General features: G+C 34.2%; 1 protein-coding gene across 1 annotated transcript in view; it reads right to left on the reverse strand.

Moving 5' to 3' along the window:
• Positions 1-5,893: 5,893 nt before the first annotated feature.
• PYGO1 (pygopus family PHD finger 1) overlaps positions 5,894-19,299 on the reverse strand; it is a 29,066-nt gene continuing 15,660 nt past the window's right edge. The window contains exons 2-3 of the mRNA XM_059180569.1: positions 14,838-14,923; positions 5,894-13,820 (exon numbers count right to left, since the gene is read on the reverse strand). Of these exons, the coding sequence (XP_059036552.1) occupies positions 12,696-13,820; positions 14,838-14,923 (1,211 nt within the window). The 3' untranslated portion in view covers positions 5,894-12,695. The remainder of the gene's footprint in view (positions 13,821-14,837; positions 14,924-19,299) is intronic.

A 19,299-nucleotide genomic window follows, 5' to 3' on the forward strand; every position in this document is an offset into this window, starting at 1 on the left:
CAAAAGTCTCAACTATTTTGCTATTCAGGTACAATTGCTATTAGCACTATTTTAACGAGAATTTTTTAGCAAACCTAATAGGTGTATTGGTATCTCTTATGCTTTTTTTGTTTGTTTAAGATTTTATTTATTCATTTGACGGACAGAAATCACAAGTAGGCAGAGAGGCAGGCAAAAAGAATTAGGAATTAGGCTTCCTGCTGAGCAGAGAGCCCAACACGGGGCTCTATTCCAGGACCCTGAGATCATGACCTGAGCAGAAGGCAGAGGCTTTTAACTCACTGAGCCACCCAGGCGCCCCTCTCTTATGCTTTTTATTTGCATTTCCCTCGAGACAAATGAAGTTGAGCGTCTTTTCATGTGCTTTTTTTCATTTCACTCTTCCATGAATTGCCTGTTAAAATATTTTAATCATTTTTTTAAAAAATATTCTATATTTATTTTGATTTGTAAGCAATTTTTGTATATCTGGATACAAGTCCTCTGTCAGATATGTTTTTCAAATATTTCCTCACCTTCTGTGGTTTAGGTAAAGCTTAATTTATCAACTTTCAAAATATTTGTCCCTTTTGATTTTTATCTAAGAAATGATTCCCTAACCTAAATTCACAAAGTCTTTCTATTTTCATCTAAAAGTTTTATAGTTTTAAATGTCTTAAATTTGAGTTCCATTTTGAGTTTCTTAAAAATATGGTGCCATATGTGTTAAGTCCAGGCATTTTTTTAAATGCATATGGTTATCTAATTATTTCAGTATCATTTGTTAAAGAATCATTTTTCAACTGACTTATCTTGGCAACTTTTCAAAATCCAATTGACTGAGTATGTGTGGGTCAAAGCAGTTTTTAAAAAAAGAAAAAAATGCCTTCTATATTTAACCTTTTTTTTTTTTTTTTTTTTTTTTTTTTACCATTTCCAACACTCCTAATTTTTTGGTGTAGTTTCTTTCTGGTCTAATCCTACCTCAAGAACTTTGACATTTCTGTTAGCACAAGTCTATCAGCCCATGAAACAGTTTACGTACTGCATCTCTCCTTGGAAAGGCTTGTCCCCCTGTGATATTCAAATTATTTTATAGCTTTTGAAATCAGCTCTCTGATGATCTTAGGTAAAATTACAGTTTTGTAGATTAGCTAACTTCTTTTTTTGTTAGGGTGGGAGTGAGGTTCCTTGTAACTTTCTATATTCTAAACCTATGCTTTTAGTTTTGATACGTAGTATTTAAATTGTCTTTAGGTTTAAATATTATGCAACTTTTGTTTTAATTAGTTATTTAAGAGGTTATTCTTATATACTATATAGACTGCTTTTTGTTACCTTTTGGTCAGGCAACACAGTGTACATAATAAAAGTTCTTTGAAATGTGTTGCAACTTCTTTTATAACTTAGGACAAGGCAAAATTTTGCAAATATCCATTGAATGCTTGAAAAGAATGTGTATTTCTTGTTTGGTGACAGGTTCTTCACTAGCTCAAGCTTGTTCATTTTGGGACCAGGTGCTATTGGTTGCTTATCTCAAAACCATTCTCCTTATTTTCCTTGTTTCCATAGTTTTCCTTATTTCTTTTATTTTCTTTGCATATTAGATGGCAATATTTTCAGAAAAGTTGGGTCTAGCTCCAAAGGAAGAATCATGTTTGGTCTAAACTAATGATTCCTATTTCTCGAAGGGAAAGGCTGCTGGAGACCTCTGAAGGATCCTCCTTTTTCACAAAAATAGAGCAACATGAGCCTCCTTTTCTGCTTGCTTTGGATGTTATTCTGTAAGAAAATGATATATGTAGCAGTGGTAACCATCTTTCAATCATGAGAGGAAAGCCAAGAAAATCATAGAGAAAGCTACATGGTTTCCTGATATTGAGTTGATGAATTAACCAGTCCTGAAACTATCTATCTTCAAAGTTGATTTTATGTGAAGTAATAAAATTCTGTTGTTTTTGGCACATCTGGTTAAATATTCTAAATTCATCTTGGTATGTGTTTATTCTTTAACATACAACATATACCTGAGCTATCATTTTCAGATACAAATTTTTAAAAGATCTCACACAATTGCTACTTTTCCTTCCTGTAATTCTGTCTTTTGCTTTATGTATGTTGAGTCTCTGTTGTAAACATATGTATTCATGATTATTTTATCATTTTGGTGGGTTGTTCCCTTTATAATTATGAAATGTTATTCTATTAATACTTTTTGGCCTTTTATTTTTTAAATGTGTAACCAGAAATACTTTTCCAGTTCTCTTGTGATATGATTGACATATAACATTTATTAGTTTCAGGTGTACATCATGATGATTATATATATATATATATATATATATATATATATATATATAGTGAAATGATCACCACAATAAGTTTAATTAACATGCATCACCTCACATCATTATAATCTTTTCTTATGATGAGAACTTTTAAGATCTATTCTCTTAGCAACTTTCATATATATATACCAGTATTGTTAACTTTACTCACCATGCTGTGCATTACATCCCCTGAACTTATTTATAACTGAAGTTTATACCTTTTGACTCTCTTTACCCATTTCAACCCCCACCCTTCTACCTCTGGCAATCTCGAATCCATTTTCCGTTTCAGTGACATCAGTTTTTTAGGATTCCAGTCCACATCTCCCCAGTCATGTGTTTTTACAGTTATTTTGTTTGAATCAAGACCAAACAAAATCCACATTTCACTCCTTCCACTGTTATCTTTGTGGTTCTAATCACATTATATCTCACATGAATTACTATAATAGCTTCCTAACTAGTCCTCTTTCTTCAACTCCCTGCCTTTTGAATCTATTTCAACACAGGGGTCAGAATGATCCTTCTCTTCTGAAACGCTTCAGTAACGTCTTCTTTTTTTAAGATTATTTATTGAGAGAGAGAAAGAAAAGAGAGAGAACACACACACGTGTGCAAGTAGGGGAGGGGCCGAGGGAAAGAATTCTCAAGCAGACTCCTGGCTGATCTCAGAGCCCGACGCATGGGCTGTTCACTCCATTCCAGGCATACTGGCCTCCTTTGAGGAGCATGCTCTTTTCACAGGATCCTTGTATCTGCTGTTACCTGTGCCTGGAATTTTCTTCCCCAGTCATCTGTATGATAGTATCCCTAACTTCTTCACTGAGATATTAAAAATTAAGAATTTCACCTCTTGCCCTACCAGGTTCAGCATTTTCTATCTCGTGCCCTTTTTTGTGTATAGCACTTATTCTCTCTAGAATGATAATCTCCTGAGGGTGGTAATTTTTGTCTGTTTGATTTACTGCTGTACTTTAGCATCTAAAACATGGCCTTACACATAAAAAACAATAAATGTTGAATAGATGAATGTCTACTTACCAAATTTTGTAACTGCAGTTTTTACTCTTTAGTTTGGCTTTCAGGATCCCAAAACATACTTCTCTTAAAGTCCTTTTCAGTCTACTCTATTATTTTCATTTTGGGTGGATTACAATTCCACAAGGTGTTGGTTAGCCATCTTATCATTATGTTTCTTCACAAATTTGAAACCTTTATTTACAGTGGCTTTTTTAACATTTTATTTTTCTTTCTTTCCTCAGGGTTCATCCTTTCTAGCAGTTTTAAGTTCCCTCCAAGTTGTGGCCTGGAAACCCCAATTCAGCCAAGCATGATGTGCTGATTCACTGTGCCAGTTCTTTGGTGATAACTGATGTCTTTACCAACTGAGCAAACTGCAAACTGGGCACTTCTGCCCACCTTGGGCCCACATCTTCCTCCATGAGCTGGAGCTCCACACACATATCATTTGCTTTTGCTGCTTAGTCTCCTTCGCAAGTGGTGCAGCAAGGGAGAGGAATCCTAACTTGGCCTTTCACCCAAACAGTGCTGTTTTGGTCCCCCTTTTCATTCCTGTTATTTCTGCTATTAAAAAAAATTTCATTTCATCAGAGGATCATTGATTTTATTATTCTTTTAAATAACCTGTTTGTGGTTTTATTATTCCTCTCCCGTTTTTTATTTCTTGTTTTTAAAATTATTTTCTTCCTTCTACTTTCCTTAGGATTTTTTCCCCTTATCCTCTTGAGATCAGTGCTTAGTTCATTATATTTGGGCTCAAAAATTATCTAAATGTATACATTTCTCTTCTAGTACTGTTATCACATCTCACAAGTTTTGAAACAGAGTAGCACTTTTAGATTTCATTACCCTGCCAGATTAGAACTTCTGTTCTGGACCTAGAGTCGGGCAAGCAGCTGCTTCAGCATGGTTCATGGTGTCTTCCTTTGTTTCTTGCCCCTCAATATACATTTCAATTTTGAACCCGATTTTCTCTTTTTATGTTTATCATACTATGTTTGGAACAGAGGGGGTGTTTTAGAGCAACCATTCAAGATGTTATTTGATCAGAAGTCTCTGTATAGCTTTCTCTCTTCTACAACAGGTAAAATAAACACATTTTTATTGATTTTTTTTCTTCCATATACTTTAGTTTAATAAATTTTTAAAGGTTTTATTTAAATAACCTCTATACCCAACATGAGGCTCAAACTTACCACCCAAGATCAAGAGCCCCACATTCTTCCAATTGAGCCAGTCACGCACCCCATTCTTCCATTAATTTGTAATTCATTTTTTTTAAACTTAATATTAAGATTTGTTTAACGTGTGTGATTGATTTGACAGATGTTTTTACATTGAAAGAAGGTTAGTGGGTTTGGTTGGGAGATGGAATTTTTTTTTTTAATCTTACATTTTTTTCAGTGTTCCAGAATTCATTGTTTATGCACCACACCCAGTGCTCCATACAATATGTGCCCTCCATAATACCCACCACCAGGCTCACCCAACCCCCTACCTCCCTCCCCTCCAAAACCCTCCATTTGTTTCTCAGAGTCCACAGCCTCTCATGTTTCATCTCCCCCTCCGATTTCCCCCAGTTCACTTTTCCTTTCCTTCTCCTAATGTCCTCCATGTTATTCCTTATTAATTCTTACTTAATTGACTGATTTTTAAAGTAGGTTACACTCCCCAATGGAGCCTAACATGGGGCTAGAACGTTCTATCACAACCCTTAGATCAAGACCTGAGCTGAGGGGTACCTAGATGATTCAGCCAGTTAAGCATCGAACTCCTAATCTCAGCTCAGGTCATGATCTTGGGGTCATGAAATAGGCCCTGCCTTGGGCTCCACACTGGGCATGGAACCTACTTAAAAACAAAAACAAAAAACAACCCAAACAAAAAGACCTGAGCTGAGCCTGAGTTGGACACTTAAATGACTGAACCACTCAGGCATTCCCTTCCATATATTTAAGTAGAACTTTCATGCATTCAAATTTTATCTTGATGTAATTTTATCTTATTGCTATTTTTGTTACCTCTTATGCCAAGTTGCAACAACACATTCACATGCATTTTTCCATGTAAGATTCTAGACAGCTAATGATTTTTTCCAACAAATTTTGGAGGTCTTTTGTAAACATGATCTGATCTTAATATTGCTACAGTGGTGTCTCCGTTTCAGAGATTGTTAAGCTGCTGAGGTTGTAGAACTCCTCTCCAATTAATTTTCTGTTAACAGAAAATAAGGAGAATGGTTTTGAGATAAGCAACCAATAGCACCTGGTCCCAAAATGAACAAGCTTGTTAAAATCAAGACAGAGACGGGTTATGCTCAGATTTTTAAAGAGAAACTCAGGACTCAGTGTTATGTATAAACTTCATGGGGCGGGGGGAAAGAATGCATATAACTAGGCCTGTCCAAAAGTAATAGCTTGGTCCTCAGTATAAAACTAAATTCCTGGAAAATTGTAGGCTATTGCTCTGGTAAATGTTTCCTGGAACATTTCCTGCCCAAAGCCGAGACTGTCATACCTATAACCTAAGATTGTCCTGTTGAAAATCAAGCACTTTAAAAAAAGTTATTTTTCTCTTTAAAAACTAGCTTTATTTAAAAGAATCTGAGGCATAACACTATAGGAACAAACTTACAATACATACTGTTCAAGAAAGCCTGCCATACATAATTTCTACTAATAGTAGGTCTAAATACTGATAAATAACATTCTTTATACAATGCACAAATGACATTTTGTATGAACCTTGGAAAGAATGGCCAACAATAACATGGACTGTTTTGACAACAGAACCTCTACTCGTCTTACTACTTATCTGAGAATAAAAAACTAAAATGCCGAAGATAAGTTAAACTTCTCTTAAATTCTACCATGATGTCTGAGGAAGAAAGAAAGGGATCAAAAGGAGGAAACTATAAGAATTAAAGATCTTAAAATAAAAAGAAAAAATTGGCTTACCACTATTAATTATTAAAAAGTAATTCAGAATTGAGAATTTTTGGTTTAACACTTGGAAGCCCTTAGACAAACTATCTATTATCCACTATATTCAATTAGTGACCAAGCCAATTTTATTTCTCTGAAAACTGTAACCTGTACAAAACCATACAAAGAAAATAAACAATTTGGGGGTAACCTCATCATTTCATACTTTAAATTTTTCCACAAAGCAATTCATGAATCATTTAATACTAATACTTCTTTAAACCTCTATGACTTAAATAGAAAGAGACTCATTTCTCAGTGATTATATGTGAAGATGCCAGGGAAAAAGATGAATCCCTAATATGTAATTCTAAATTTTTAACCCCAAAATAGACCCATGTAAACACTGGGCATTCAAATCAAATATAATGGAATTGTGCCATAGTATGGTATATGGCATTTTTTAAAATATCGAGAACTGAATCAGATTTATTGCTATGTCAATCTTATTAATAGCTGATAATTAAATGTACGAAATACACCACAACATCCATGCCAAAAATGATGCTGTATAGAGATATCATTAACATAAATAGGTAAACATTTATCTTGTAATATATATCACTAATATAGTAAAACCTTATTCAGGGTAGTTTGAATTGATAAAAGTCTAAAAATTTGAATACTTTAAAAAGATATGCAGTTTAAGCACTCATAAGCATTCTTTTTTTTTGCTTTCAAGTATACAATTTCAAATATACAATTTGCATTGGCCAAGTATTACCTTTTGGGTATTTCTTTTGGGTATTTGTTTTAAAGACAAGAGAATGCTTTTAAAATAGTATTCTCAAATAAATGCTCTATAAAGCTTAATATTTTCCTAAGATTAAACATTTTTTAAAATATCTTGATTATGACTTTTATTAATAAACCTTTCATCAGATAATACAAAGCAACCACCACTCAAGTCCTTGTATCAATGGTTACAAATTCTAAGTAAATCATAGGACTTGTATGGTATCATACTTGCTTTTTAACAAATGAAGATTAGTATTTCTACTTATTTTGGTTAAGGTGAAATGAATAGTATCTTTTTTGGTTGGAAGAGATCAGACTAGGTTCAAGGTCTAGTATATAATTTTAATAGTAAAGGCTAAGAAAAATCCTAATATTCACAATTAAGATATTAATTCCTTGATAAATTGTAACTGTGAAAAGAAAATCAAAATTTTAAGAAGTATTTATTGTATTATTAGTGTTATGAATTGCTAACACCAAATTTTACCCTCTCTCCCATTTCAAAACATCAGGCCATCTACTAATCCATAAATATTGATGTTTCACATACTTCATAGAGTAGCTTAAACATACCAGCACAAGAAATAATTAGTATTACATAGTAATTTCCTTCGCCATAGGAATAAATGTTGGACAAAGTCTGGAAACATTTTATTTTCCAATTTGAATTACAGTAATTTTGCCACAGACCACAGCACTAGTGCATGTGTTACTTTAGACATGCTCTAAGAACAAAACGAAAAATTACTGCAAAAATACATGTCACCAATGTGGAACACACTCAGATTTGTATAAAAGTACTGAACTAATATCCCAAAAAGAGGTATATGTAAACAGTACATAAGGAAGAAATAGTTTTAATATGAAACAGTCATTTAAGTCACATACATCATGATAAGAAGCAGGACTTTCTTTTATAAAAGATATTTTAACTAACAAGCAACATCATCTATGTCACCTACAGAACAAGAAAAGTACAAGTCTTTAGAATAAGTTTTAATATAATTGCAAGTAATGTATTTTGACAAACTATGATCAAGATGAAGCTTATCCATTGGGTTTCATTAAAAATTGTCAAAGAAATATAGGCAGCCTCTGATGAACTCACATCTGGCTTAAAGATAGCCACTGCTCATTTCCCCTAGACTGTATGTCAAGGGAGTTGTTAATGCCAGCCCTTGTCTCCCTACTCCAGGAGTACCTCTAAAGTTCCATCTCTGTACCAAGAGTTAGAAAAATGCAGATGTGACTTCTATACTCTTCTATTGGATAAACAGAATAGGGAGAAAGGGGAAGCTACTAATTTTGAAATGAGAAAAAAACCTCTGAGTTCATAAGTTGAGGGAAAAAACTGTAAAAAGTCCCAACAATCTAAAGGAAATTGGTAAGTACTCTCAAGAGGCATCTACCAATTCAATAAAAAATACTGCTTCCCACAGTGCCTGAGATGTGGTCATATTGTCTGAAATCCTATTAGATAAAAATTCATTCTGAACTAATAAGCAGTCTTTAAAAATGTTTAATCCCACTTTCTTCACTACTCACATCTTGGTGGAAAACATTTTTCTCTTAAAATCTAGCCAGCCATAACCACAGGGGAAAAAATGGGAATTCTGAATGGAGAAAAGATGAAATTTTGAAGCACAGAGCATCCAGCAAGGGAAAAGGCAAGTTGGCTTATATAGTATTCCACTGGAGGGTTTAGGATGGTAAGAGGACAACTAGGAAAGACTAACACCAAGAAACCTAGCTTTCCTGAATCCCACCAGGAAAAAGGAAAGACCCCTGTTTCTTTCTACCTCCTACATTGATTGGTTCCCTAAAGAAAACTCAGTGCTCAGCATGATACTAGTGGTTAACTACATTATGGTTGAAATAAGCCTTTATCAGCTTTCTTAACAATCTAATCATTTTATATAATGTTCCAAACCACTATTTACAAATGACATTTGGGAGCCTGGATGCTCTTAATTGAACTTTTTAATTAAAAAAAAATCAAAATAGCACGAATGTTCATGCATATGAAACCTCTATACACTGTAAAAAAAAAAAATCCAAAAATTCTTTAGCGCTCCCTTAAAAAAATTATTACTTACTTTTTTTTTTTTTACTATTAAATACAATTACTATAGTATACACTGGACAATAAGTACTAGCACTTTTAATATGTTCAAGACAAACAAGTTTGAAAGAATTCTAGATGAAGACCCCTGATACTTATTTGGATGACTAAAGTCAGCAGAATTCATGGTGACCCACACTACTGAGGTTTTTTCCTACCAGTAGGCAGAGCTGGAAGGCTTAAAAAAAAAATCAGATTTCTTTATATTGTGTTAATCCAGGAAGAGTAAGCCCCACTAGAAGAAAATCTTGCTTTATGTACATAATCTTCTAATTTGGGTAACAAGAATCCTAATAGCAGTACTCTAAAAGTATTTCGCACCAAAGGAAAACACCAATCACAAAACTAATTCTAAGCACTCTATCTGAAGAATAATTTTTCTTTTACAAACTAAGCTACTTCAGCATTAGTGAGTCCAGCAGTTCAACAAGTAAGTAGACTAGGAATTCTCTAGTAAAATGAATAAAGCAAGTTCTGGGAAAGGAATAGATGCTTTAAAACTATCAGTAATCTAGCTGTCACGAGATAAGCCTAGCTGCTGAGAGTTAGCCAGGTTGAACTTAGACAAAACTTGAGAATATGGGAGAAACCATGTTTTCCTGCTCAGTTGTGTATGTGTATCTCTCTGGGTGTATGTGCGCATGTGAGATGAGGCCTTCAGTGAAGGAAAAGGATTATATAAAAAATGGTGCAATGCTACTGGAAGATTATTCTACCTAAGTACAATTCTTTTCATTACTGAATATCTGAAAATGTTTAGGGTAGCTCATCACTTGTCCTAACAAAGCCATATCAATTTGTATAATAGCCTTTTGGGGTCAAATTGGACATTCTTACACTTTATCACTTTTTATCAAAAAACATCTAACTTTTGACTTAGTAATCATATACAGACAAATGTGGAGCTAGTTAAGAAAAGTAATTTGAATACATGAAAACACTCACAAACTATGGTTATAGTTTACCTGTGACTCATGGTCAGTCAACCACGGGTTTTTCTCTGAATATTTACAGACTTACTTAAATAAGGTGCTCAGAAGATCTAAATACTTGAATAAAAATTCACTTGTAAGTTTTCAAAAATGGCTATTTGGAAATGGAAAAGAACCACATTACAAATCAAGTACCTTTAGACTAGCTTGGGAGAGGTTACTTCACTTTCACAAAACAACTACTGAAACTGTAAGCAACAGATGGCTTAAGAAAATGCATAATCAATTCTAACAGTAAGTACAACTCAAGTACTACCATGGAGAATGTTAACTCCTGAAGACACTGGAAGTGTCTTCAAAACCAGCACTCACTAGGATTTCAAGATTTCAAGAACAACATAAGTAGGTCCTTAAACATTTAGAAAATCGTGTACTTCAAATATAAAGTAAGCAACATGGAATCTTCAAAAATGCTTCTAAATACATCAAAAGTCAGAGTCAGCCAAAAATACTGCATTTTCACCTGCTTCAATTGGTAAAGTTTTCACACGAAGGAGTACCTAGTATAAGAGTTTATATCATTTCATTTCCTAAAATTGTAAAGATATATAATTTACAGCTCTATTGAAAATATTTTGTACTCACCTCTAACTAGTCACAGGTAAATGGAGAAAACCTTCTACTAAATTGTACCATATGAAATTGCTGTTTTTGTAGGTCAAAATTAAAACACTATTTAAAAAAATAAATTTTATTTAATCAAAATATGCATCATGAGCATTAATAGTTTTCTTCTAGTAGGATATTAAGTATTTCATTTTTATAAAATTTGTCATGTCTTCAACTATATAAACTGTTCATATCCCTCCAATTACTGTTTCTTAATTGGAGAACATGTTGTTTATTAAAAAAAAGCTTCAAATGATGAAAAAGATGGTAGTTTGCTGGATAAAGGTCTGATGACTATAATGGATATGACAAAATTTAAAATCCCAATTCAGTTAATTTTGCTTTAGTGGCTTGTGGCATGCGAGGTCAAGTGCTGTCATGTAAAAGTGTAGGGTCATGTTTATTAACCAAAGAATGTTTTTTTAATCAAGAGTTTCATGCACAATTTTAATTTCTTGGCGAGACACTGCTGCTGCTGCTGCTGCTGCTTCTGTTGCTGCTGCTGCTTTACTAGGGTTTAAACAGTAGTAATTAATTATTCTTTTGCAGATCCCTACGCGGCCTTCAGAACTTTTTTGGTCACAATGATAATGATGGTGCAAGTTTGGGAGCTTCACCAACATCCAACCATTGTATGAATTGCTATCAATCCTCAAACAGTATCTTGTGGTGTATTTTGTTTGTTTTTTTGTGTGGTTTTTTGGTCACAGGTCACTGTTTTAAGTCTCAGCAAGTACACCTCTGTCTCTGTTCTTGATCATCGCCCAGGAGGATGTTCTTGAGTCCATCGTTACACTTTCCCCAGTCACAACAGAAACTCCTATCTACTTCAAGGCCTTGAAATTGTTGTTTGTAAGTTAGCTTCACCCTGGCTCTTAATTGGTCTTTGCTCAAAATGGATTCTGATCTCCCCCGAGGCTTGTCTTTGAATCCAAATCCCCAGAACAAGATTTTTCAAACCACCACTGAGCAGGTCTCACCAGCTGAGCTTTCTAAAGGCCAACTTGACGTTTCCACCTATGTCATGTGCAGTATGTCCTGGCTTCAAATCGTGTTAAAAGAAGTATTCACAATTCTTCCGAAGACACTATGTTATTTATTTCTCTGGAAAACAATAATAAAACAACTCAATAATCGAAGGAAACTGAATGAAGAGCATAATACTATTGTAATTCTAAACAGCACAACTAGAAACATATTTCACTTCAACTCTACTAACTGCAGTCCTTTTTCAACTGATCTAATATTAGCAATTTCATGTGGTACAATCCACAACTTAATGAACAAATACTTACAAAGCATCTACTATATGCTAACTTCTGTCTCATATCTGTATAAACAGACATCTTGAAAAGACTGACTTGAAAATAGGAAAGTCACTAACTTCAAAGACCCGAGTGGGAAGAAATCTGGTAACATACTCTATTTTTTTTTAAACATCCATTAAAATGTATGCTTTTTTCCATGTTATAGCTACACATATCTTTTCCTGAAAACATGTCAAGTAGATTCTTGAAAAATTTTTTGAACCATTTAATGTAATATTACCAAAGTTCAGCTCTGCAATGTACATTTTTCAATGATTCTAACTTTCTAAAGTCAAAACTTGCCTACATTTGCTATATATTATTTTGAAGCTTCAAGAGGCTTTTTTATGTTTATGATTAACAACAACAACACCAACTAACATTTATTAGTATAGTACTTTCTAAAGCACCCCCATATACATTATTCTCATTTAAGATAGCAAACAAGGACAATATAAAATTTGCACTGGTAATGAAGTAGAATATTAACAAAAACTAAGGTAAATAATCTTTTTGTGTGTGCATTTAAAAAAATAATGTAAAACATTAAAACCCTGTGTCACTGAACCTCTGTAAAACACGGGGGGAGGGGACCCTTTAGTTAATGCCGGTGATTAAGCATCACTGCCCACTGCAGGTGGACCAAAAGTCTCTCGAGTGCGCATCAACTGGACATCCTTGTCAGCCATACAGGTGTCACAGCCCCATACTGCTGAGGCCTCTGCAGTTAGGAGGCCATACGCGGTTTCAGTCATTCCAGTGCAGATCCGATGAAACCATTTCTGACAAGAGGCTTCACACAAGATGGCATCCTGATCATCATTCACTTCATTTGTACAAATTCCACAAGGATACACTGGGTCAGAAGAAGAATGGCCATGACGGCTTGGGTGAAGAGAGGACTTATTGCTTTTTTCAGTGGTGCAGGTATCTGGGGCACCTCTGGGTTGTCGCGGCTTATTCTGTGTCCCATTTGCATGGCTGTTATTTGTTGCTTCTGTGGTACTCGAACGGCTATTCTCTTGATTTACTGCATTATTTCGATTAACATTTTTTAATTCGATATTACTCTGATTCACTGTGTCATCCATATTTAAGTGAGGTGGATGAGCAGAGGAATTTTGATTAGTATTTTTGGTTGCTCCTTGACTAAAGTCTTGTTTTTGGGGTGGTGCTTTTGCTTGACTGAAAGTGTTTGGGGGAGGAATAAAAGAATGATTAGATTCTAATGGGGAAGTAAAATTTGCATTATTTCCAGGGACAAAGTTAGATGACAAGTCAGGGTTAGAAACTTGGTTAGCATTCTGTGGAGGAATCTGATTAAAGTTTTCAGCAGGATTCTGTCGAAAATGTTGATTAGGCATATTAACATTCTGACTTAGTGCATTATTATAGGATGGGTTTCCAAAGCTTGAATTATCATGTGGCCCAAAGTTAAAAGCATGAGGTCGATTAAAACCCATGCCCAAAGGATTCTGAGGAAATGGGTGTGGCTGATTCCTGAGTGAGTAAGGACCACAGTATGGGGAAGACATTCTTGGAGGTACGTGAGGTGGCATTCTGAATGTGCTATAGCCTCCAAAGCCAGGATAACCAGGGCCAAGATATGGATTTGATGAAGGTAGTGGTTTATAGGAAATAGTATTATAGTTGTCATCAAATGGATTAGCAGCCACTAGATGGTCAGAGTTTGGATTCGGTGGTGGAGCATACTCAGACAATGGAGGAAAAGAAGGCCCCTGAAATGAGAATGTAGAGTAAAGGACATGTTTCGATCAAAGAAGTTATTAAAACTGTTATCTCAACATGTAACAACCTAGCTTTAATCAAATTTCTCTTGCTTTGTTTATGAAAATCTAATTCATTTGACCTTTCAATTCCAAATAGTTTTCATATTTATATTTAATGATTAAAATGTGTAGACTTCTTTCTTTAAGAAAGGAAAGGAGGTATGCTTTTCTGAGCTCAAACTCATTGTTACTTCAAATTCCAAATGTATTTAAGCTTCAAAAGAAGCTTCATTATGTAACTTTCATTTAATATGCTTAACTGTAATTCTGGAACCTTTCACTTAAACCATAAAATTAAGTAACAATAAACAGGATCTAAGTTTTTTTGTTAGCTTAACTTCAGGGAGTAGCTATTAAAGTATTCCCCAAGCACTATGCTCTTGGCCTCAGAATGGAAAAATAAACTTCCAGTTTTAGTCACGCTGGAAGTTTAACAGATGGTGGCCAAAATGGAAATAATCTGAATACACATCTTTCTTTCTCGTAGTCCTTAAAATAGAAAGAGTGCTTCAAATTTATAAGGGATAAAAGCACAGAATCCTATTCTTATAATGGTTATCTAAGCACAGGTTATACACAAAAGATTCTTCCACCACATTTGCTTAATGACACGTATGTACTACTGAATTACTGTTAACAGCTGAACACTACTTCAAGTTAAACCTGTATCCCCAGATTTTACAATCTTTTAGTAGAACTACAGTTACCTATGGTTTTTAAGTTAGATTTAAGAACAAGCATTTTCATTTGTCTGCCTACACTTCTTTCTTGCAATACTCACTTTAGACCTATAGGCCAACATCAGCCACTAGTTGCAGAATTTAAAAAAAAAAAAAAATCACTGTAGAATTCACAGTTAGGTTATGAAGAGGATAGGAAACAAACCCATGACCAAATTTAAATTTACCTCATCAGATTGATCTTATCAGTGAACAAAAACCATTATTAAAGAAAATGTTAATTTACCTGTGTATTTGTCTTGCGTTTTTTCTTGTCAGGGCTTCCTAGTTGTACACCTGGTCCTCCTAACCCATCCAGTCCACTATCACCACCTTAAAAAAAATAATAATAATAACATTTCCACTTGTAACTAAAATCATTTTACATCTCTCACAGCAGTATCTATCATAACTAGCTGTCAATATATGTTCTATTTTTATCAGATAAAAGCAATACCAAGCTTTAAAAAAAAAATTTGTTTTTCAAACAGTCTTCCCCATAGTTTCAGCCAGAAACATTCATCTCTACTCCCACAGTAATTTTTATTATTCTTTCAGTGAGAAAGTATCCATCCTACCCTTGAAGCTTTAGTCATCTGGTTTCTTATCCTTGAGGCAACCACCAGTTTTTGCTCTATCTTTCAAAAGATAATCTAGCAAAATTCCAGCGTAATATCTTTTGCGGGGAGTACACAAACCGTAGCATGCATACTATACAACAATGCTCTCTACACTTTGCTTTCTTCTTGGAAATCATTCCATGTAATTACCTACAGAACTGCTCCATCACCTCATAACTGAGTAGTATTTCGTGGTATAATTATACCATAATTCATTAAACTAGCTCCTTCCCTACTGATGTGAACAAACCTTTGTTGTCTGCAATGAAAATCTATGTATAGGTGTCTTAAATACATATACAAATCATTCCTAGAACTTGAATTATGGCATTAAATTTTATACCTTTAAATTCTTAAAGGTATTGTCAAAGTACAACAATGTACGTGAGTATTACTTTCTCAACAGTATACCATGAAGCAAAAGCAAAAGCTTGACTGTGAAGTAAAGAGGCTAAAAAAAGTTTATCAATATACAACACTGTGAATGAAATTAAAGTCACTGATTTGTATGCTTAAAAATGGTTTAAATGGAAAGTTTTATTTTATATATATTTTACCAAAATAAAAACCAAAAAGTATGGAGTTGACATGATCTGAAAATATCAACAAAATTTTTTTCTGCTGGAAAACAATTATGGAGGATTCTGATCATTACAAAAGTAGACAGAAGAATAAAAGTATGTATACATACGTAGATATACATTTGTAATAGATTCAGTGAGTTGACAATTAGAAGAGACATGCTCACGTATGTGGATTCTGAGAAAGAATTTAAGCTGAGACTTAAAAGATAAAAATAAAAATAAATATAAAATTAAAAAATAAACTGAGACTTACAGGACAAAAAAATATCTCATTTAAACAGCCTAAGGAAGAGCCTCTAGGCAGAGAACAGCATGTGTAAAGATTCTTAAGTAAAAAGAAGCCCGATGTGGGGCGCCTGGGTGGCTCAGTGGGTTAAAGTCTCTGCCTTCAGCTCAGGTCATGATCTTAGGATCCTGGGATCGAGCCTGGGATTGAGCCTGGCATTGGGCTCCCTGCTCAGTGGGGAGCCTGCTTCCTCCTTTCTCTCTCTCTGCCTGCCTCTCTGCTTACTTGTGATCTGTCAAATAAATAAATAAAATCTTAAAAAAAGAAAGAAAGAAAGAAAGAAAGAAAGAAAGAAGCACGATGTGTTTGAGAAATTTAAAAGAGGCCAGTGTCTGAAGGGACTCTGGAGAATGCCACTACAAGAGGTTAAAGAGATAGGCAGGGATCAGATCATTTAGAGCAGTGTGGACTGAATGTGTCCCCCCAAAATTCTTATTTTGAAGACCTACCCCACAGTATGCTGGTATTTGGGTGTAGGGCCCATGGGAGGTAACGAAGATTACCTCCGGTCATGAGGGTCAGGCCATTTTGATGTGATTAGTGGCCTTAGGAGAAAGAAGAGTATGTTCTCCATCCTCCCTCTGGAGTACAAACACAGGAAAGGCCATGTGAGGACACGGGCAAGAAGGTGAGCATCTGCACACCAGAAAGAGAGCACTCACCAGGAAGTGAATTGGCTAGCACCTTATCCTTGGACTTCCTAGCCTCCAAACCTGGAAAATAAATTTCTGTTGTTTAAGCCACCCAGTCTACAATACTTTGTTCTTAAAGCCCAAGCAGACTAAGACACAAAGCCTTGTAGGTTATACTAAGGAATCTGAATTTTATCTGAAGAACAGTGAATGATCACTTAAGGGTTATGAGCAGGAAAGTGATATGATTTAAGTTTTTAAAATATTATATTAGCAACTGTGTTGAGAATGAATTGGTGATGGGACAGGGTTAGAAGCAGGGAGACTAGTCTTTTACAATAATAGTTCAGGAAAAAAAATGGTACTTGGCAATAAAGAGAAATAAGTGTGTTGGACAAAGACTCCCACCTAACAACAAGTGAAACCGATTTCTCTAAGAGCTATTTAGAGAAGCTTATAAACAACGAAGAGCTATTTAGAGAAGCTTATAAACAACAAAGTGAAAAAACTAACAAAATTCAGTAAGGATTCTGGATGTTAAATCAATATTTAAACATAAGAGTGCTTTTTATACACAAACTAAAACCAGTCATAAGATAGTATGAAGAAAAGTTTTCACCTATAGGAACAAAACTAAACTAAATTAGCTAACAATAAATTTTTTAAAATACACAATATCAGTATAAATAAAAACTTTCAAAAGTTCTATATTGAAAGACACAGAGAAATACTTCTAATAATTGGAAAGGTATTCCCTGTTCTGGCTAGCCATCTAGAACAAAATAACATTGTTTTTTTTACCTCATTTATTATGCCAAACAGCCTTTTTGTGCCCTCCTCAGAGACAATAGCACCAGGCATTTGAGTCCCAGGCCCGTGGGGCTCACCCTCAGAGTCCAGAGGCTTTAATACTACAATAAGCAGGACCTCCTTCTCAGAGATCTGAGTTTAAATTCCACAGGGCCCCTCCTGTGAATTTATATACTCTAATAAGTCCAACTTCTTTCCTATGGCCTTAGGAATGGTAGCTGCTTCCCACAGTCAACACCTCTCTGAAAACTTTAATATCCTATTTTGCCACTTGAGTTTAATGTCTGTTAACAATACCTTATATTAAATTTTCTATTAAAAGTAACTGGTATGGTTTCTATCTCCTGAGTAGATCCTGACTGATACATATCTCAAGTGCCACCAGCCAGAAACCGTCATTACTAATAAGTTAACATCATATCATTCTAGACATATAGCTTAATATCTCCTACCTACTTCTCCCTCTGTGAATATAGAGCAGTAGTAATAACTTTACAAAGATGGGATACATTTTTACATAAAAGCATTAAATTTTAACTTTTTTATAATGTAATAAAGGCAATAAGAAATTAATTAAACTACAGAATATGTTAAATATTTCTTTACCATAAGAGAAGTTTTTGGAAAGAATCCTCTAAGTCTAAAAGAAATCAAGGAAAACATTAAGTTGGAAAATGTATGTCTTTTCTCAATTTTAGATAGCATTGATTGAACTTTGAATGTTTAAGATAATATGGTATCACATCTTACTCTACTTTTTTCCATCTTGTTTGCTATCTACTTTTTCTATCTCTACATTCAATCTTTTTTTAAAAAAGATTTTATTTATTTATTTGACAGACAGAGATCACAAGTAGGCTGAGAGGCAGGCAGAGAGAGAGAAGGAGGAAGCAGGCTCCCCGCCAAGCAGAGAGCCTGACATGGGGCTCTATCCCAGGACCCTAGGATCATGACCTGAACCGAAGGCAGAGGCTTTAACCCACTGAGCCACCCAGGTGCCCCAATCTCTACATTCAATTCTTTATTTCAGCTAAATTTTCTTTTATCTCATTTTTGAATACATTTTCTGCTCTTTGTTGAGTGCTTTATTTGGGGGGCACTAATTATTATTATGGCAGAGGAATTTTAGCCCCATATCTATTAGTTGCTTTTCCAACTTTACTCTTTTTTAATATCTACTTAATCTATCTATAGTTTTCCTATTTTCTTATTATATAATTCATATGTTAGCCATGTTATGTTCTTTATTTCTAATTTTTTAATTTGTTCTAGAATTGGTTTAGTCCTCAATTGGTTTCCTGAAATCTGCAATTTATATTTAATCTAATTTTGTTGTATTAATCATCCTGTCTTTGAACTCTTTCCTGCTCTTATTTTTGCTTTTGTTTTTTCATTAAAGTCTACCACTTAAAGTACATATGAGATCTTTCTTTCTCTCTTTTAGGTTATGGGTCTTCATCTTCTGCATGCTATTTATTTCTTCTTCTTCTTCTTCTTTTTTTTTTTTTTTTGTTAATTCATTAGTTTCCTATAGCATGTTTACATAGTTATGCTTTTATTTTTAATATTGCAATTCTGTCTAGATCTTTTAGTTGCTCTTTTATTTAATATGGGTGACTTTCTAACTCTCTTATTTACATCTAAGATTACTTGGTTTTGGTGGTATCTCTATTGAGATAATCATGTGATTTTTTTCCCCTTTAAATTATTATTTTTTAAAGATTTTATTTATTTATTTGACAGAGAGAGATCACAAGTAGACAGAGAGGCAGACAGA

This window comes from Mustela lutreola, chromosome 7, assembly GCF_030435805.1.
Source record: "Mustela lutreola isolate mMusLut2 chromosome 7, mMusLut2.pri, whole genome shotgun sequence".
NCBI lineage: Eukaryota > Metazoa > Chordata > Mammalia > Carnivora > Mustelidae > Mustela > Mustela lutreola.